The sequence below is a fragment of the Leptonotus elevatus genome, chromosome 7 (genome assembly GCF_054856555.1).
Source record: "Leptonotus elevatus isolate MCC_2025b chromosome 7, RoL_Lele_1.0, whole genome shotgun sequence".
In the NCBI taxonomy this organism is placed as follows: Eukaryota; Metazoa; Chordata; class Actinopteri; order Syngnathiformes; family Syngnathidae; genus Leptonotus; species Leptonotus elevatus.
The window spans coordinates 13,688,610-13,710,526 of NC_141245.1; the positions used below are offsets into that span (position 1 = coordinate 13,688,610).

Genomic DNA, 21,917 nt, shown 5'->3' on the forward strand with positions numbered 1-21,917 from the left:
CTTCTGGCCAATCGATGCAGCTCCCCTCATTCATACATTTAAATTCAGTGCAGAGAGAGGCGCACAGTTTACATGGCGGAATTATCGCGCCCATAGTCGGAGATCGTCGTGCGTAAAGTCAATTTACAATAAAAGGTACCGCAAGAAGATCTCCACTTGCGGATGATGTAGTCGGGCGCGCATGTGACATTGTCACCCCGATCATGCATCCGTGGGTGAAAAACAAATATAATATTTTAAATGTTTATCAGGCACTGACATCACATCAGCATTTGTGCGCATTGTGAGGCTCATTCAAGCATCTGTATCGTGCTTATGAGGGATTAGTGTCGGCTTTTCCACAGAAAGTCAAAAACCTCTCATGTATAAAACGTTGATGGAAAACATATCTGGAAAAAATCTTAGAAGCAGAAAAATATATAAATAAAGCTAAAGTAATGGCTTGGGTTTGTCATAAAGCTCACACCCAAGTGGTTGTGGTCTGTCATTGCCACTTCTCACATGGCATACAAGTAGAAAACACTTCATCTCATCTGCATTATTTACTGAAAGCTGGCCCCCCAACATGCTACATTATTCATGACTACATTAGTGAATGTGCACCTACACCGGCACAAATCAGTCACAATTTTGTTTTGTTTTTTAATGTCATTTGGTTTCTGCAGGCGGACACATCTGCAAAAGCTCCCTATCAATATTGACATAAACAGTGAAATGTATATTGTGTACAAATAACAAATACAATTGCCATACTTTTTCAGGCATCGGTTTGAGGTGTAGCTTTTTTTTAAGTGTACAACACGTGAAAATTAATTGAAATTTTTTGTCTATTCGAACAGAGGTGACTATTTAAGGAAATACATTATGTCCCCAATACTGTCATCAAAGCCCTCTATTGAACATGCCTGTTCGAACACACACACACACAAAGAGAAGTAAAAGTCAGTGAAATTGAGGCAGAACAAACCTTATCTCATTTGGAGTTTCCTCTTCCTCATACTTCTTCTTCTCTTTCGTTCGGAAGACAAGCCAGATAATTAATATGACGATGAGCACACCCAGGGAAATTCCCACTACTGCGCCTGCAACCTTGCCCATATCCCTCACATCTGCCAAAAAAACAAAACAAAACAGATTCCATTAGAAACATTGGGTGCCACTAATTCCTCAAGAACTAGAAATTTTTAGGCTTTAATGAAAAATAAAAATAAATAAATAAAATAAAAATAAAAATAAAGAGAGCAATAATGATGACATGTCAAATCGGTAAAATTACCGAATGAACTGAGCTCTCCAGAAAAAATAAAATTGGCCCCAAAAAAAATCATCCAAAATGGGGGAGTGTTAGCCATTAGTTTATGAGAAAAAAAATACAATTTGGCACAATGTATAGACTTTTACTGGTAGTATAGGGTTATGTAAAGGGTGTATATTGATTATAATACGATATCTAATCAACGTTTTAGCTTTAACATGGGTAACATTGGTAGTTTGTTCCACACGGGTTTTTGGAGCGCTGGACATCTTGGTTATTTTCTTTTTTATATCCTTGGAGCCTCTGAAGTTTCACTAAGTATGTTCCGTAAAGTGTGATAGACCTTACGCGCCGCAATGCTGAAATTGGCTCCACAATAACATTAATTTGGCTACTTACCACCAAGAATCATAACAAGATCATGAGTGGATTTTTTCCAAATCATATCGGGTTAACTGGTAAAGAACTAGCAAATGGCCATAGAGAAAAATAAACAAGTTGTCTTGTTTTGTTAAAAATGGGTTCTCCAGACAACAAGAAATTGTATTTTTGTCAGCTCATTGATATTTCACAATGCTTATGCGGGTCTTTTTATTAATTTTTTTGTTCTTTGTTTCATTCTTTGGAAGGCTCAAACCAACGTGCCTATGTGGCGGCCATGTTAAGGACTTTGACGTTCCCGTCAAGGCAATGCATTTAATTGTTAAAATAATTCTCCATTTTATTAGAGAGAGGTATTCACTCTTTCAATATATTTAACATTGTGATTCTTTTTCAGTAGTGGGCTATAGAAGAGCACAGCATCATACAATACTTACAAATATTTGTGATATTTTCCTTCAATGAGTTAACATACACTTAAAAATAACCAAACCAAATTGCCATCAGTACAATTTCTAATATTATTTTATCAATTGACTGCAAACAGGCGATTATACTTTGCTGTATAACAACAGAGTTCACCAATTTCGGGTTATAGATGTTTCCGCCTACAAACACACCTGATACAAAGATCAGGATCGTTATCAGGCATGCTGATGAGCTGATTATATGAATCAGGTGTGCTCGTGGGCAGAAACATCTAAAACCTGCAGCACTCCGGACTTCGAGGACCGGGATTGGTGACCCCTTGCTGTATACCCTTAAATCAAATTTACCATGATGTAAATCAAAACAGTTTGCACGGCGCTACAAGACGTGTCAATTTGTTTACTTGTGACCTCAACCGCCCAGCTTCTCTAGAAATGTATTAGCGTGACAGTGAAACACAGGCGGCGACTAGTAACCACCGGTTCGTTCAGTGCAGTCCCCTGTGTTGGTGCATTGGGAACGTGTAAAGGGGGTGTGGAAACAGAGAGGGGGAAATAAATGTATTTCCATCTGCAGTTTGAAACAATAGCCATCAGTCAGTGTGACAGGTGGAGGTGAGGTGAATGCTGCAGTGATTTGCTAGTTGAACCCCCTCTCACCCTTCAAACACTCACGCTGCATTGTGACTTCAATGGTGCAGTTCTCTTCGCCCACGTCATTGCTGGCTGTGCATCTGTAGACACCTGTGCTGTCCATGGTGAGGTTTCTCAGGGTCACGAGTTCAGGGTTCTTCAGATCTGGACAGAAGAGAATGGTACAAACCCATTTAAAAGTGTTGCTTATGATCCGGAGTACCAAGTAAGTATGAACTTGATCACATTGATATATAGAATAATACCTGAAAGTTTGAAAATATCAGTTTAGACTAAACGTTGCTAATGACATTGGACAGAGGCAATAAAGTGGAGTCTTTAAGTTACGGCGGAGTTCCGTTCCTACGGTGGCGATGTAAACCAAATTTCGATTTAAGTCGGATTTCACCGTTAAAGTCGATATTTACATCAAAATACTTTGTACAGTAAGTTTAGAAAAACATATTTGCGCAACCCGGAAGATGCTGGAACCAATATTTCGTGTTTCCGCACCGACATTTATTGCTGACGTGCCTGATTTTGAGCCGACCTGCTAGATGGACATCCGTTGCTGGAGGTAACAACAACACAACTTTAAATAGCTTTAAAATGGCATGATTACTGTGGGAAATTAACGACAAAGAAGGTGCTACGGACGAGGCACGGGAACGTAACTCGAGGACTCCCTGTATTATTCTTTTTAAAAACCAAACCCCCCAAAAAAAGAAGATTCAATAGTATGGGGATTTGCTCTATTTGTTTTTAAGGGGGTAAAACAGCAGCGTTCTTAAAGAAACAACATGCAATCTCGTCATTCACCAGATGTATTCAAGAGTTTTGATCGTCCCTTTAGGAACGCTACGGAAACTTACCTTGCTTTGTTTATAAGCCTTTTACATTGCTCAGCAGAGAGCCAGCCACCATTCTACGTCACTACGCACTGAATGCGTTGCGACGTAAATAACAATGGAGGCGTACGTCCAAATATTTTTTTTTACAAAATGTATTAAACTGGAAAGGATTTTTGAAAAATGAATCTCATAGTTATGTTAGTAACAACCAAATAAATAGGCTAATATAGAGCTTGTCATGACAGTTGGGATTCCTTTTAATCTGTTTTGAGATGAAATCTTCACTAACCTAAGCTGTTTTTTTCCCCTTTAAAACAATTGAAAATAGAACGAATCCCCATACTATATAATTTACCTTTTTTTATCGGTTTGTTTTTTTCAAAAGAATAATAGTCCTCGAGTTACGTTGTTTCAATTTACGTCGCCCGTGCCTCGTCCGTAGCACCTTCTTTTTCGTTATTTTCCCACAGTAATGTTGCCATTTTAAAGTTATTTAAAGTTGTGTTGTTGTTACCTCCAGCAACGGACATCCATCTAGCAGGTCGGCTCGAAATCAGGAGAGAGGTCATAAGGAAAATCTGCCCATACCTTTGTCCTTGCCTTCCTAGGCCATCTAAAAAATCTCATTCCTTTATTTCTTGCTATACGACACATCAGAGGTCTTCAACCACAGGTATACCACTTAATTGGACCGGACCACAGCGGGCTGCGCCGTTGAAAGAATACAAAACGGACTGTACTTCCGGTCTATTTATTATCCGCGGCTAAAATATATTTTATATTTATTCATATCTATATATATATAAAAATATTTTAGTTTGAAAAGTAATTATTTCTGTTACAGATGTCTATAATCTTCACACATGTCAAGATGCTAAATTTTCTGTCACGTAGCGCTGATACTAAGTCCACAAGCTAGCAAAATGAGTAAAAAAAAAAAAGACCAATTTAGAGAGAGAGCATATGACTAAGAATAAAGAGGAAGGTGCATTCACACACAATAGCAAAATACCTACTACTAGTTTTTTTGTTGCTTGTATCATTCATGTTAAGCGTTACCATAGTGACCGTTATTGTTTGTTTGTGCTGCTCGTATAGGTACATAAAATACATGGTGAATTTGCGTTTGTTGTTGTAGCACTTTATTAATGAGCTCCCCGACCCACCACCCGCACGTGGTTGCTGGTCCGTGAAAGTTATGGTCTTGTATGAACTGGTCCATGATGGGAAAAACTGTTATTATGCACTGTTATTATAGATGAATACTGTTAGGAGTTTGAAGAAAATCAATATTTGATTCCAGAGTCCAGCAAAAAAGAGCTTATCGACAGATGCTACAATGCGAGCACACCCTCTCCCCCTCCTAAACAGTCAAAGAGGCTTAATTATAAGCAGACAATGTAGAAAGAAGTAACTGATGATTTGGGTTTATGCTGTAAAATATTTGTGTTGCTATTGAGTGGCATAGACGTTGTCTAGTTATTCTCCATTCCAGGATGAATGCCATGCAGTATCCACAGTATGTTAAATTAGCTCCTTTCAACTTAGTCTGTAAGCTTTCATGTATAATTCACTTGGACTATGAGCTATCGTATCAGTGTCATAGATATCTTCATTTCATCAAGACCAATCCTCATGTATATATAATTTGCTGCTGCGGATTACAAGTGGAAATCATCCTTGGGAGAAAAAAAAAAGTTCTGTATGCTTAATTTGAAGCACAGCTATTTTTTGCTATCAAGTGGGGGTAGGAGTAGTGCAAAGCATGTAAGTCATGCGGAATCAATGACCTAATTGTGACAATTGAAATGCTCTGAGCTCAGCGCTGCATCTTATTATGCAGCCCTTGATGGCATTACAAACATTACTTGTAACTTATATGAAAGGATAAAAAAGAAGAAGAAGACTTCACTGGATAAATGAAGGCAGTAAAAAGCGCTGTTATGAAAAGGGATCCTTATAGCACATCTCTGTAGACATCTTTAGTGGGGTTAAACGGTCATTATTTTTCTTACCTATCAGTGCCAGGTTTGGCAGTTTGCCCAGGCTCTTGCCTTTGTCTAGCACTCGCTCCCACTTGTAGTTGATGGGGTCAGTACCGTCGCTAGACTTGCAGTGCAGTTTGACGTCACTACCTTCTAGGAGGTCGCCGTCCATCCAACATTTGGGCGTCGAGGGTTTCACTGGGATAATGGCAAAGGGACAACTGGTATGACAAACATCAGATTTAGCAAGATGGAGTTGATATAATTTTTTCATTAGAGGGTGAATGGAAGCTTGCTGAAATTGCCAATATGTGCTGATGTGAATCTGTGATCACAATCTCTATCTGCACTTTTTTATTAGAGTGTATATTTTTAAGTTATATACAGTATATCCTATGGTGCATCATCCAGTTCAATTTATTCATTCCTAGAGGGTGTGGCCTCATCCAAGTCACTGGTGAGCTGGATTTACCACTAATATATATTTCTTATAGTATGGGAGAAAGGTGGAGCACACAGAGAAAACCCACACAAGCACAGGGAAAACATGCAACTTCTACACAAGAATGCTTGAGCCGAGCATTGTAATATTAATCTGGTAATATTAATACATAACAGAAGGTCCTGTGCAATCAATCAAGTTTCTACAATACTGTACTTAATTCATTTAATAAAGGACATCCAGCATGTTTAAAAATATCTATATCCTGCTTCGTAGCAATGAATTTAATTATATAAAATAAAATAATAAAAAGGAAAACGCTGAATGATAATCATATTATTAATTTAGTAGGAAATAATAATAATAATAATAATAATAATAATAATAATAATAATAATAATATGAAGAAAAAAACAATATAAAAAAATGATATACGAAGACCTGGTGATATTTCATGATATTTAAATTTTAAATGAAATTATCTCGCAGTGTCACTGGCAGATTTTTCTAAATATTAAATAAAAGATGTTTCACCAATTTTTTATCTAAAAATAAATAAATAAACAAATAAATCATAACATTTGGTACATGTACTCTAAGTCCGATATGTGACCTATATGTTCATCAACCAAACTTAGAAATGTATATTTATTTTTAGCTGCAGCGGCCAGGTCCTCTTGTTGATATATTTGGCAGCTGAAAACAGATACAACATAACTCAAAAATGTAACACCAGTTATGTTCTGTTATGAACCTGTAAAATGTGAACATGTTCCAAATTTTTGTGGAAGCATCAAGACTATAGTCCAACGTATCCATCGGTGATAAAAGTGAAGCAGTACACATTTTACTCATTGCGGTGACCCGGCACCGACCCATTTCCCAGGCTGCCTTGTGAGCTGATCAGAATGCTTGCAGTTACTCTCATCGCTTAAGCTCTATTTTTTTCCACTCGCACAAAACCCATAGATATATAAATAGCACGAGTGGAAGCAAAGGAGTTTAAATATGTAACAAACAGTTTGACTTTGTCAATATTTATCCATAAATGAGGAATAGAAGGGCTCAGTTGGAGACTACAGAGAATTTAAGCAGAGTCTACGGAGACTTGTTCAACGTGACTGCTAAGCTGGCTGTGAATGTCCTTTTCTATTTTTTTCTTCCTGCCACAGCTCAAAGGTTTCAGTCCAGCAGCTCAACACAGAGAACACAGAAGAGAAGTGCTGGATGCTGCTGAAACGTGCACTGCCTCTCCGTCTTTAAACACACCGGATGGCTTTGCTGAGCTATAAAAAAACGAAAATAGCTTGGCTTCCATCCCAGCAGTGTATTTTTAGATCAGTGGCGAGCTATTTTTAAACGGCCCTTTTCTATTTTGTCGTAGTCGCAGTGTCGGCTTTTCTGCGTTTGGCTGGGGCTGATTGTCTGCAGAGCTGCAGCATGTCGCTAAAGGGAGCTTGTATGTCGACTCATTGTCTGTTTACAAAACACAACAATTTGAAAGTGGTTAAATAGTGAATGTTTTTACTTGTTAGCATTTTCCAAGCAATCAATCATTCAATTAATTTTTTCAACGAACAATCTATTTCCAAAATAATTGATAATCGCATCTATTGAAGGGTGTTTAAACGGCTGGACACCAGATAATAACAGGGCATATAGAGAAACAGACAAGCATTTACAGTCACATTCACACAATTTATTTCACCCATCCATCAATTCCACATACTGCTTGTGCTCATTAGGCTTACAGGTGAGCATTTGGGGTGAATCATCTTTTATAGCCTACGCTTCAGTCTTGGGGAGTAACGAATTATGTCATGGGATTTTGTAATCTTATTACATAATTTATGAAACTGTAATCTGTTATATTACAGAGCGAACTTTTTATAATTACAATTTTATTTACATTTGAATAATCGCCCCAAAAACTCTGATCATGATTCTTCTTTTTCTTCCTTTTTTTTTTTTATCTTCTGCGTTTGCCCCTTCTAAAGCAGACGCTTCTCAATCACAAGTTGTGATTGGCTGTCCCGCTCCTCTTAATGGACTTGTTATGGTTACAACAGTCACCTGCAAGTTTGCAACACTGAGTTGAAAATACAGTAAGCACTTCGGAGAGAAAAAAAGATAAGAAGCCCGAACTTATAGCAGTGCAAAGACGGTTTGTCGGCAGTAGAGGTGCTACGGTGCCTCAGAGAGACCACATTTCGCAAACCTAGCAAGGAATAGCAGGAGTGGCTAACAAGAGCGCAGTGTTGCCAACTTCCCAATAAGGAAAGTAGCTATAGGCAACCTAAAAATCGCGAGAAGACGCTAAATAAAGTCATTGCCTAATTTTTAGAATTGGCAATTTGCATGTAATAGTAATGGCCGCTGTAGGAGAGAGGAATAAAATCGTGAGAGAGGCAAAAAGTCACTAAAGCACACCAGAAAAAAAGTCACTAGATTTATCGCTAGTTGCTTTTAGGGAAAAAAAGTCACCAAGAGTCTTTGGAAAGTTGCCAGATCTAAAGGAAAAAGTCGTTAATTTGGCAACACTGGTAGTAATCCCAGTTGCACATACACATGCATCTACTACTGAACGGCTCACAACATACAGGACATGCACGCACTCACGTTTCCACATTTAAATCCACAATAAGGTTTGCTTTTGGAAACTGGCTCATACAAACAATCATTCACAATTCACAGAAGGCAGGTGCATAAACAACCTGCTGGCACCAAGCCTATTATCTTGGGGAGCCAAATGCAAATGTCCGTCTCTCTCTCAAAATCGAAAGTGTCACCACAAAAGCTGAGGGCAATTTGTAAAAACAGAGGCACTAACTCACTGAAATGTCTTTATGGAAGAGAGATGAGAGCGAGTGGATTAACAGACTGTTCTATTAGAAAACCAATAACCGCGGGCCGAACTAATCTCCCATGATGTTTTAATAAATCGCCAGCTTTTCCGTCACTTCGATGATCTCACACTTCCCGCCGGACTTTGTGCTTGGCTTGAGTGGTAGGCCTGCTACACCCTTTTGCCGATCGTCCTTCAGAATTGTATTGCTATGAGCAGGCAAGAAGGAACATTTTCACTGAGCTAGCGCTAAAGCTTGTTGGATAAACGAGGAAAATAAAAATAATGAAAAATAGAGGGATGAAATAGACAATAATGGATTCGCTGAGGATTAGGAGGCCAAAACAAGCTTCCTCCCCCCAACATAATTTGTGTAAATAATTTTCCTAAGAAGCTTATATGGGGGTTTAAGGGAAGTCAGTTGTAATTATAGACTTTCGCCTTAAACATAGGGCACATTTTCCTCAAAAGTACACACAATGCATACACTTGCAAAGTTACATTTGTTGAAAATCAAACTCATAAATCAGTTGCATGTTTCTGGTCTCACCTCATCAACGAGCTAAAAGAAGAATCCAATCAGTCAGTTTGAATCAAATTGAATCATTAAATCAGTCAGCATGGCAAGGAAATGTGTTAGGCTAATGACCCATTAGTGAGGTCTGTGTGTGTACAGCCAGCAACATGAGCGTCTGGGTGTGTGTGTGTGTGTGTGTGTGTTAGGACCCTTACCCAGCACATTGAGGTTGACTTGGCTCCAGTGGTACTTCCCTCCAGTCTTGACCTTGCAGTAGTACTCCCCGGAGTCAGTCAGCAGCAGGTCACTGATCAGCAGGGAGGCGTCACCCCCCAGGTACTCCCCAGCAAAGGACAGGCGGCTGGCATCAGTGCTCGTCGCCTCGTAGGTGAACACGTGGCCACCGAAGAATGTAATGATCTAGAAATATTGAAGAGAGACACATCAGAGAGTGTCATTAATGTTGCTTAGTGAGCTGTGTTCGAGCCTTCGCAAGCAAATTTAGCTAAATGGTCCCCAACCACTGACCATACATATGGAACGTCCTCATCTTCATTTTTGCATTTTAGGTCTATGGGAGTTTTCAAGGGATTTTATTTGGAGTGAGATCATCTAACCACTGGTGTTTTTCATTTTGTCACTGTTTTAATGCCGGATAAATTAAGTTACTTAGGGATGGAATTTCGGAACAGATTGCTGGTGGGCATGTTGCACGTGATTTACTCGAACTGTAATCTTTTACTAAGATCCCAAACAGTGTTTGCTAAATTGCATGTAACCTACATGATGTTGGCAAAACAAAACAATGGATATGTAATATAAAATTTAACAGCACAATATTCACTCTTATTTTTCTCCTTTTGTGTTGAGTTCAAATAACGCTTCTGACAAGCAGGATGACCGAGATCTTTTTATCCTTAAGACCACTTAATCAGGAATTATAAATCAGGAAGAGCCCAGCTTGTGGTCTCCGTGGTGAGTGTTTTGCACACGGAATCCTGACAGCACATATCCCATGTTTAAAAATAATAATCAATATTTAGAATTGTCCACGATGGAACATTTGGGAGAACACCCCCAGTGCAAAATATTTGAAGTGATGGAATTGGAAGTGTTAGTGGAAGAGGCACAGGGGTGGGGGTGCGAGTGTTGGAACTCGGCCATCCGTGGCCTGAAAATACACTGATGTGTGAAACCCGGAAGTTGGAAGTCCGTGGCATCTACCTCATAGGATGGAAGCCGTGCTTTGTTTCAATTAATTCGCCCTGCGTGCTTGGCAATTGGATGTCACTGTACAGATATGGGGCCAACCTGCGTAACAGTGTTTGAAACTTGGAACTTTATGGTCACAATGCGCTAAAATGACCAATGCAGACGCACACAAATGCAGAGTTGAAAGGAGTCTTGTCGGGGTATATGGTCATACACAGTAGGAAAAAAATATATAAAGGTTGTATGGCATGATTGCTGACTGTGACTGGCTCCTAGTCAGCCTTTAAGAACATTCACAAGGTTAAAATTTGTATTAATAAATACATAATGATGCTGTTGTGTAGGCATGATAACACATTTTCGGCACTCAAAGAGAGTTCTGTTCTGTTAGAGTGCCGAATACCGGTCGGAATGCTTCCATGTGTGCTAATTTGAAAAATGCAATTCCTTAACAGTAAACACAAACGTGAAGCTCCTGGAATCAGGATGAATCGTTTAAACTGGGAAAATCAGTTTAATCTGAGATAGGAGTATCTTGTTATACCTGTTTTGTTTTTTTACTCGATATTCAGACCCAGAGATTACTTCCACTCTTTTATTTTTTTATTTTTTTTTATCTGACTGTCAACTTCAAGCCATCACCTTTGTGTGTATCATGTTGAATACAAAAATGTTAATATGAACAAAAGTTGCCGTTACAATTTAACTGTTGAACAGTTCAAAGAAAAGTGACAATTTCCGTCTCTCTATCTCTATCTGCTGTAAATCTCTACAAGTCTCTCCTTCTGGCTGCATGCATGGCCACAAACACAAACACAGCTGTCACAGTGGCCTATTACTCAGGGCGAGTGAGAGCCTGCAGATGGGATCCACTAAGTGCCGGTGCCACAGCGCATCACTGGCGACCAAACAGGCGCCACCTGCCGTGACCACAGGTGACGACTGGCCGCTTATATCCACCAAATGCCCAGAAAAATACGCACACTAAAAATCAGATCCTGGATACTAATTGGTGAACTGTACATTACAGAGTCACAGTTTCACAGAAACAACGACCATTAAGCATATCGTATACCTCTTGTTTATTTTATGGCTCTTGCACATTTACTGCTCACAGGCATCTGAAAAATAATTTACTATCTTTGGGCACAGATGCAAAGATACATACTATAGAACGCGAGAACATCAAAGTGCCAGTTAAGGGAATTTTTGCAAAATGGCTACAGGCTGTTGTTTTAAAACTGCAATGACGACATGCTGACATGGAGGGTTTACGTCCTCTGCAGGCTTTTTCAACATTTTTACTTGGGAAAAAAATACAGAAATGTAATTCATTTAAATTGATGCAGATAGTTAGCCTTTAAATTTATACAGAAATGAAATGCTTATGCAAAAAATAAAATAACAAATTATTATCATTATTATTATTATTATAATTATTATTAATAATAATAATAATAATCACATATATTTAGAGTCACACTAAAAAGTACAATTACAAAAATGTAAAAATAAATAACAATAATCCGTTAAGAGACAAAGTTACAATGCAGTACTGCAAAAGATTTCAATAATTGCATATTACAACAAATTTGCCCCCTCCCTTTTAAAATTAAGATTTTCCAATACTGTACTAAAGTACAATGGTTTCTCCTAGGGGTGCAACGATTGATCGGCTGGACGATTTATCGGCCCTGATTTCCTTAGTTTTGGGGGATCGGTGATCGTCTTTTCCTTTTTCTCTGCCCTCTTCTGCTGAGATGACAATAGGCTTTTCATTTTTATTTCAGAGAACTACTTACTTTGCAACCCGTTTATATTATTTCACAGATATTGTTCAATGTTTTCCAATTAAATAAGATTAGAACTCTGGAAGTATATGATTCTTGTTATGAAAAAAATCTAAATCGGCCAAAATCTGGATTAGCAGGTCAGAATTTTTTAAAGATCAGAGATCGGCCAGAAAATTGTGATCGGTGAACCCCTAGTTTCTCCTCAATATGCAAATATTATTCTTGTTGTAATACAATAACATTAGTAAATTGGAAAATAAACCCCAAAACAATTATTGTAAGAATGTGAAAAGTTCTACAATACTACAAAATTAAAGACATTTCAGTTCTTTCTCAAAAGGTTCATTAAAATAGACTTTATTTTGTATTTTATTTTTTTCAAATTTACCAGCTCTTTTGTTGCAATATTTAGACTATATATGGTTATTATTATTTTAATTTTAGCTTGTTTCTAATAGTTTTTAAAATATAATTTGAATGAATGTGCATCTCGGAATATTCATAATGACCTCTGAATCTATACTTAATGTATAAGAATAAATTAAGCTTTAAGGTAAATGGCCTCTTTGTAGGTTATGTCAATGGTTTTAAAATTGTAATATTGCTTGAAATGTTGTTTTGATGATGACACCAAACAGACACTTCATGGGGTACACGTACAAAATATAAATATGGTCATTGATTGCCACTGTCTGAGAGTAGTAGTATTTCTGTAAATATTCATTTTTTGTTTTATTGTTATTGTGGTTTTCAGTGGTGTAAAACTGCCTTGCATTATACTAAGAACATTTAGCAATATTATGTAGCTGGAGGCACTTCTTTTCCAGTGCAAACTACAACCCTGACAACAAATTGAAATAAACTGATACAGTTCTTACATTTGATTATGCACGCCTAATGTTGTGATAGATGAGTGTATTTTGGTGAGTGAGAGCGTGGCCTTGAGCCTGTGGTCTGGCCCCTCAATGATCCGAACAAGCGTAACCTGCACAATAGCTAAGAGGGGCTAAATGTTGCAGAATGCACTTTCTCTTTCTGACAATACAAAAGGATGATTTATTCATTCGGCTACAGGCGCAGTCTCTTCAACCTAATCAAATTTTCAGATGTTTGATTTTAATTAATGGCGCCTTCAATGTTATCTTCCCGTTAAATATTCATCGCAATGTGGCAGCCCCCCCCACCCTGAATCATTAAAGCTTCAGACAGACGCTTTCATTCGACAACTCTGTTCCCTCCTTCCTGTTCTCTTCCTGCTCTTTTCTTTCTCACTGTGTTGCACTTCCATGTGCTAACGCATCAGGACACAAACAAACGACTTCCAAATGGAGTATAGAAGAAATCACCTCAATTCCTCCACAAGACAGCCAGTAAGATTTCACACACTGATGTTGTGTTTAGTTTGTGTGCAGAAGGTTTCTAAACTCAGGACTGCTCAGGTTCTCTAAGATAAAACAAACCATTGTGTCATTGCTCAAGGTTGGAAGATATCAGAGCCTATACTGAAGTATTAATCATTTTTCTTTAACATTTTTGAAAACTGCTTTTTGGCCATGCACAGCAGAATGCATTCCGTTCTATGATACAGCACAAAAACAATAATTCACAAGTCAAGTAATGTAAAGTGAATTCATTTCTTTCAGACTCAAACATGTTGCCATTATTAAGTCTCTCAATGCAAAACACATATAACTGTCATGGGTCAACAGATTACTAATAAAAGATCAAATTTTGAAATCCTTCTTACGTGACAGGTAGACTATAACACCTTTCCTGTGACATTTTGGATATTTTAATACACGTGGGTAAAATTTGACATAAATGCCTTATTTTGTTAAAATCTCTGCAACATATCAAGATACGTGCATGTGCTGCAAGAAGAACAGCAGAATAAATCAGACTGATGAAATCATTGCCTGGAGACAGCGTTTGGGTCTCAGCACATCCATTATGATTCTATTATGATATGTTCGTACATACTAACAAGGGTCAAAATGTCACCAACATTGAAGCTCATGTTGATGTTTGGCCTGCAGCATAAACAAAAAATGTTTTATAATCCCACTAGAAATGAAATCAAGCTTGTTTTCAAGTCATTAACAGTCACTCTTCTTCACTCGTCCTCTTTTCGATACAGATTCCTCTCCAGACTCAGTGTAGTGAACTGTCCCTCACCTGCAATGCACCTTTATGATATTAACATTATAATACTGCTGCCTCTCCAAATATTTAAATGGCACTAAGTGGCTCCATTGACAACAGTCTTTCATTACTTATGCAAAACAAACAAAGGAATACGATAACTGTTATTTGCATTTTTGCATTCATTTTGACAGCAAAAATCTATATTTGGCAGCCGCGTCGTTTCTCCCAGCACGTAGATATTTATTGATTCATTTTATGAACTGCTTCTCCTCACTAGGGTCACAGGTGTGCTGGAGCCTATCCCAGCTGACTTTGGACGAGAGGTGGGGTACACACTGAACTGGGCACAAATAAGCATTTGTACTCACATTCACATGTACGGACAATTTAGAGTTTGGAATTAAACCACCATGTTTTTGGAATGTGGGAGAAAAGTGGGTATTTAATTATATATAAACTCAGTCATAATGGATTTGTGGTGTACTGTATTTTTTTTGGGAGTGTGATTTTTTTAAATGACATTGTTCCACAATGTTTAGAAATTTAAATAGACAATACATGAATGAATCAAAATGAGAAATAATGTATCAAATCGTCCATTCTATAATTTAATTGTGGAATCTAATATTAATATTAGGCCTTCATCTATTTAATTAGTAGTTGCATTTTTATGATATTTAAAGGGATCAACCCCCCCCCCCCCCCAAAAAAAAATATTGACATTAATATGTTTTATGCAGCCCCAAATACGGTATTCCAGTTATTATTGTGTTAGTGGAATACAAATTTATTTTAGTTAACTAAAACTAACGAAAACACTAAAGCTAAAATTCAAAAAACTTTTTCGTTAACGAAATAAAATAAAAACAAAAATACTTAAAAAAATAAAAACTAACTAAAACTACATTTTATGTTACAAAACTAACTAAAACAAACTATAATTATAGCAAAAATGTCCTTTGTTTTAGTATTTGGTCATTTATTTAATGCATGAGCCTTTGGGGATGATTTTAAATCTGATTTTAAGTAGATTTATTTTGATATTAACCGGTGTAAAGACATTTGAAAGTGTGTCACACAAAAGTGACGTCATCTAGCAGCAGCCAATAGAAAAGCACCTTCAGATGACGTAGCTCCCATGGTGTTTTTTTTTAAACATTGCACACAAGTAATACACATTAAAAAAAAACTAAAACCAATACTAAAACTAACTAAAACTAAATTAAAACTAAGCATTTATGATATAACTAAAACTAATCAAAAGTAACAGAACCACCTTGAAAACGAATTTAAAAAAAATACATTTAAAAGCCAAAACTCCAAACGAAATAAAAACTAACTAAAATGAAAAATTCTAAACTATAATAACCCAGGTGGAATATGAGTTAAGCAGCAAAATTCAGCTGTTTTTATCCATATCAGAAGGCGGCCATTTTGCCACTTGATAGATAAAAAGGGCTGGAATTTGCTGCATAACTCATATTCCACACATGTAAAATTAATCAGAATGTCATGTTTAGACCAGTGAGGTCACAAATAACATGTTATTGTCAAGAAATGTTGAAGGTTGTCTTCCACATTCTGTGCTAAATTGTGAAAAAAAACGGCTAATAAATATGTCTTCTCACCACTTTCTGTTTGGAGTTTGGTTTCTGCAGGAGCCACTCAATGTCAATGGAGCCAGATGATTGGAACTGGTGGTGGCAAGGTAAAGTGGCGTTGTCCCCGACTACCTTCTTCATCTCGGTCTGGGCACCTCCTGACAGCGGACAGAGGAGAACTGGAGGCAGAGAGAGAAAAAGAAGAGACAAATGTCAGCTCGCTCACAAAGTGGAAGACACGACACAGAGCTTGCAAATTGGATCGAAAAGTTTGCATTGAGAGAAAACGGTGACAGAAGGCACACAGAGAGCTGAGACGTCGGATCTCAATTACTGTCAGGAAGAAGCTGAAATGTGGAAAAAGATGACAAGATGCAATTGTTTTCACATAGCCATTTAGGCATTCTTATGTAAGCATTAAAGCAACAGTAATTTGATTTATTTTTCTACAGCACTCCACTGAAGCGTCATTAACTTCAACATATATTTGTAAAACGCCCCAAAAATGGCCCAAAAGTACAACAAGAAGCCAGTGGATAAAAGACACACAGTATGGCATGCTTCGCAGTTTCCAGGTACAATTCCGAATGGGGGCATCATTTGCAGGAAAGAATCACCCATTCAAATGAATAAGCCACAAATCCTGATGCTAACGATGGTTAGCACTTGATTGGGGATTTCCAGATCCCAGATGTTCAGGATCAACAAACAAACACCGAAGCTGGCTCTTCCCCACATTCATGACTTTTCTTGGCGTGTCATCAAATTAACACGTCTAAAAATTGCAAAGTACTTCTCCCTGTTAATTCAACTAAATCCAAGGAATACTTTCAATAGCAACGTGACCATTTTAGTGGTATTTAGCAGTGGAACTTAATTGGTGGATATTTTTCAGCTGAAAGATGTCAGCTAATCGAAATGTTGCCTTTGTGGATGAGTAATCACACTATTGATAGGTTTCAGTGTAGTGCTTGCAATTTATAGCAATTGATATCCAAAATCTCGTGTGGATCATACACAGAAATGAGTGATTTATATAGTCCATCCATTTAAATACAACTTTTTAGTCAAATTATGCTAATTAATGTCTGTATATGAGAATGTCATAAGAAACATGTTCAAAATGCTTTAATTTGTAGGTGTTTTTTGACCAGATTTTCAATATAACACAAACATGTTCCCCACACAAAAACTCAATTTCTCTGGAACCCTTCACCTGATTTTCAAAATTGTTGGCGTGTTGTATTCAAGTTAAAGTGGCCATTTCCAATCAGATTTTGCATGGCAGATTTTCATTTTGCTACTTTAAACCAAAGTCCTAGATAAGCTTTATTTTCCCACTTAATACAAATAAAACAAACCCCAGGCTACTCTGTGAAGTGCTCACGTTGCAGTAAAAAGCAAACGTCTCTATAAATACGCATGTGTGTGTGTGTGTGTGTGTGTGTTTAATGAGTGACTGTGGGCACCGGGTGCCAGGTTGTCGCGCCGTAAGTCTCCGTCAGGGAGCAGCAGTTCTAATTTACAACAGAACGTGGGACTGCATGGTGTGCTTCAATAGAATTAGCCAGAGGCGTCACAGAGGTGTGTTGAAAATCGTTTTTGTGCATCCAGAGGGTGTGTCCCACTACTGAGATAGTGGACTACTAACACCTGGTAGCCTATAAAGATTGTTAAAATCATGCAGAGCTCCAGTGGGCTCATGCTCTAAAATGCGACAAGATATTTTTGTGTCTTCAACATTTAACTTAACTACCTGCCTTTAATTTAATTTCAGTGTGAGTCAACAGTTTGTGGGGCTTGTGAGCGCTTAAAAATAAAGTTATCCGCCCTAGCAGATGATCATTTGGTTTCAGGCTGTATATGTTAAGTATAAGCAACTCCTTTTTTCATTAATATGCTGATTAATGGTTCCTCCTGTTGGCAAAGAACAAATAACCAAGGAGGAGGAAAAACTGCTGGAAACATTTTATGTCTTGCTAATTTTGCCCTATGGCCAGAATTCCTTACAAGCTGCACAGTGCAGTGTTATTTCTTTTTTTTCTTTTTTTTTTTATGCATTTATCAATTTTCATTAGCAAATGTTGTAAAAAGTATAGGAATTCAGTAAACCAAGAGTTACCATTGTGCCCCCCCAAGGACCACATAAGTTGCAGTAAAAAAATAAAATAAAAATGGCAGCAGTGATTGCACATTATTTCCTTGGAATGTTTTAAAAGTGATCATTTGAAAATGTATGAGATTTACAGAAATTAAATGTCGCATATTAATATTTATCTGTTTCCTAATTACTTTGGGAAACCATTAACATGGTCATGTGTTTCCATACTCACCCCCAAGGTTCTTATTGTTACTTACCCCTTTAAAGGAGCCCAGATTAAGCCTTGTTTTTCTCCCCTACCTCCTTCCTGATGTTTCCATTTTCTTACATCCAAGAAACTCGGGCCACTAATTAGCGAACCGCCGGGCTTCCCCTTCCGTCTCCCTCTGTTGGTCATTGCTATTTTTGTGGTTGTTAAGGCATACTTAGCCAATAAATCCACCTTTCCACCAAATAATCCACCTTTTTCCAAATTGTACGATTGGATCGGTAAATCATGACCGAGCTTCTCTTGCTGTGTTTGTTGGAAGTAGCATGAAATCTGTCAGCTTCTTAGTTAGCCATCATAGCAGCATGATAGTGTGTATTGAACTTATGACGGAAACCATGCTTGATGTAAAACTGTCAAAGTCTGAGAATGCTTCAGGACCCAATGGGCACCTGTCCACTCGAGCAGTCCCACAAGTGAGCTCTGGCCCAATGAAAATGTCAGCTCAGTGCTGCAAAGCCAAAGTGTCAGCGCTGACGCAGGACACAAAGGAGAAGAGCAGCCGTCCATAAACAGCTTCTTCAAGCATGCGCAGGCCATCGTTTGCTTGCTTTCAGCAGTTTTTTGAGTTTTGTTGCATCTCTGTTTGCTTTTTTTTTTTGCAGTACAGTCACTGTCAATCCAGCTGAAAAGAGAAAGAATACTTGACAGCGGAGACTTTTTTTTGTCTCTCTTGACAGGAACAGTTTCTGATGTCCTGCTGTTATTGGACCTTTAAATTACCAGTCAGCAGAAAATATGGGACATCCATTCCCTGTGTGGATGTCTATGACTTTTTGATGCGGTGTCATTCCTCCTCTGGGTTTCGGGTTCCTATATTTCTAAAAATATGGGTTTATGTGTGTGCAGTGGATTGAACATAACAGTAGAGGTTAATGGTTGATGGTGGGGGTCTCGATGCTGTGTCGACTGTCTTCCCTTGACTCCTCAGTCTGTAATCAGCCAAGTACGTCAGGGACTCAGTGCGGAATCCCGCAGTGTGCCAAAGGCCTGATAAGAGCCCTCTGTGCCCCCTTTTCACCTCCCGCTCTGACTGTAGGCTCTGTATTATCCAGAAGTCTCCCAATAGATATGGCATGGTTGACTGGATAAAGTGGGGGTATGGTAATCTTTTTCCAACGTGACAGTAAAACAATTTCCCTGAACCAACTTTTCAAAAGACCCTCAAACAAGAAAAATCAAGGTCAGCTCCTTCACGGTCATTTTAAAATGACATTGACCATAACATTAAACACAGCTGTAAAATCCAATAGAACCCAACAGCAGATCTGTATCAAAACGTTTGCTTTTCAAATGTAATATTTACTCACTTTAAATAAATTATCCACAAAACCTTGGCTGTAGATGACCACACCAAATGCTTTATACTTAGTTTTGTTCAGAATTGATCATCAACGGAATTTTCATCAAATTCAACACCTTATTGATAAGTGAATGTTGTCTTTGAGATTCGCTAGTCAATATGAAATTAAGGCAATTGTTCCAAAGTTTTGTGCAGCATTAAAAGATCAAGCATCCAGATCTTTTCACTCCTTCAAAATTGTTTACGGAAACCTGGTCAGCTAGCTTAATTGTGAAATCAAAAGCTGACAGACAATCTAAATAGCATGGCAATGAACATGTCTGAGAGGAAAATATAGCAGTTCGGTTATTTTAAAGACAAGGTTTTTGTTTGATACAGCTCATGTATTAGCTGTCATTATCTGCTGCATCCACTGCATGCTGATGCCGAAAATATTTTTTGACAGAAATAAATCACACTATTTGCCAGGAGGGAGTTGGCAGACAAGTGAGAAGTGAGGGGGTTTGGTCGGTATATAATCACCTCTCCCCAGTTTGCCAGTTATTTATGGTGGGGAGGGAGGGAGGCTTTTGTGCTGTGGAATGACTGACGCCACGCTGCCAAAATAAGCTCGCTTTGATGCGAGTTTGCGCTCACTTTGGCCTCTTTCATAGTGTACACAGCTGGGACAGTTGGACTGCTGGACCCCATCATTTGTGTCAACAGCACTTGATGCTGAATTTCCCCGTTGTGGCATCTTTGCACACACAGTATATCAAACTATGACAGCTTTCGAAACAGCAGTCTCTAGGAAACCTAAAAACAGTAGCAACACACTCAGTAGTTTGTACTGTGTATTTCCTGTAAGGTGTAAGGATTGTGGTGTACATGTAACTGTTTAAAAAATAAAAAAAAGTTTTTTGTATACAGTACTTTGTTACATGCTACAGAAGTGCAATATTATTCATTGAAAGTAGCAACAGCAAAATGGTAGAAATACAATCGGCTCTTTTTGTGGCTTGCACAGCAACACTTCATAGTCACATTTGACCTTTACAATCTGGCCAATGTAGAGGCGATACAGGACTGTACAAGGGGCAAATGATGGAACTGATTCCCATATATTTATTGATTGATGATGTGACTGCTGACGAAAGCAGAAGGATGAATTCGGAAGTGTTTCAAGCAATATTATATGCTTGTATTCAGCCTAATGCTTCAGAACTTATTGGATGGCGCTTCACAGTGCAGATGGACAATGATCCGAAGGGTACTATGGAAGCAACCAGATTTTGTTTTAAGACAAACAAATGGAGTTTTATGCATTGGACAAGTCAATCACGTGATCTGAATTCGACTGAGGATGTATTTCACTTGCTGAAGACAAAACTGAAGGGAAAAATGCCTTAAGAACGAGCTTCTGGTGATGTTTATACGTTTCACACTTCAGGTTGTAATTGACTGCAAAGGATTTGCAACCAAGTATTAAAAAAAGAAAGTTTGCGTTATTAAGTATTATTTCATCCCATTGCTTTTGATTTCTTAAAGAGTGGAAGGCATATAATGTCACTGTCAGCAGGAAATGCTGTATTTTACCCAAATATGATACATTTCACATTTTGCTTCACAAATCAATACAATTGGTCTGTCCTCACATTAAGTACTATTTGTAACAAATAACAAATCTCTTAACATTCTCGAATGTCAAAATGTCTAATTAGTGCTCTGTTCTGAGAAAGACGTAAAGCATAATTGTCGGAAGGCGTCGGCATGACCGCTAACCTGGACTAACTCGGAAAGATATGTTTTTATTTTAATTTTTTAAAGCTGTCTTCTTTTCCCTTCGGCTTGTCCTGTTAGGGGTCACCAAGGAATGATTCTTTGTCATCCTCTTATGCAGCACCAACTGTCGTCATGTTTTCCCTCACTATATCTATTAACCTTCTCTTAAGTCTTTCTTCAGCTCTTTTGCCTGGCAACTCTAACCTCATCATCTTTCTGCCAATATACAGTCCTCACTATCTTTCATCTAGTGTAAATCTGCTCTCTCTTGTCTGTCCCCAAAACATCTAACCTTGGTCGTCCCTCTGATGAGCTCATTTCTAATCCTGTCCAGCTCAGCCTCATGTTTTTTTGAACGTAACTTTCAATTTATGACAATATTATAGCCTCCAAATT

General features: G+C 38.0%; 1 protein-coding gene across 1 annotated transcript in view; it reads right to left on the reverse strand.

The window, feature by feature from the left end:
* The window catches only part of clmpb (CXADR like membrane protein b), an 81,280-nt gene that overhangs the window by 6,504 nt on the left and 52,859 nt on the right, over positions 1-21,917 (reverse strand). Inside the window, exons 2-6 of the mRNA XM_086081292.1 lie at positions 16,116-16,267; positions 9,553-9,757; positions 5,564-5,731; positions 2,740-2,862; positions 968-1,109 (exon numbers count right to left, since the gene is read on the reverse strand). Of these exons, the coding sequence (XP_085937418.1) occupies positions 968-1,109; positions 2,740-2,862; positions 5,564-5,731; positions 9,553-9,757; positions 16,116-16,267 (790 nt within the window). The remainder of the gene's footprint in view (positions 1-967; positions 1,110-2,739; positions 2,863-5,563; positions 5,732-9,552; positions 9,758-16,115; positions 16,268-21,917) is intronic.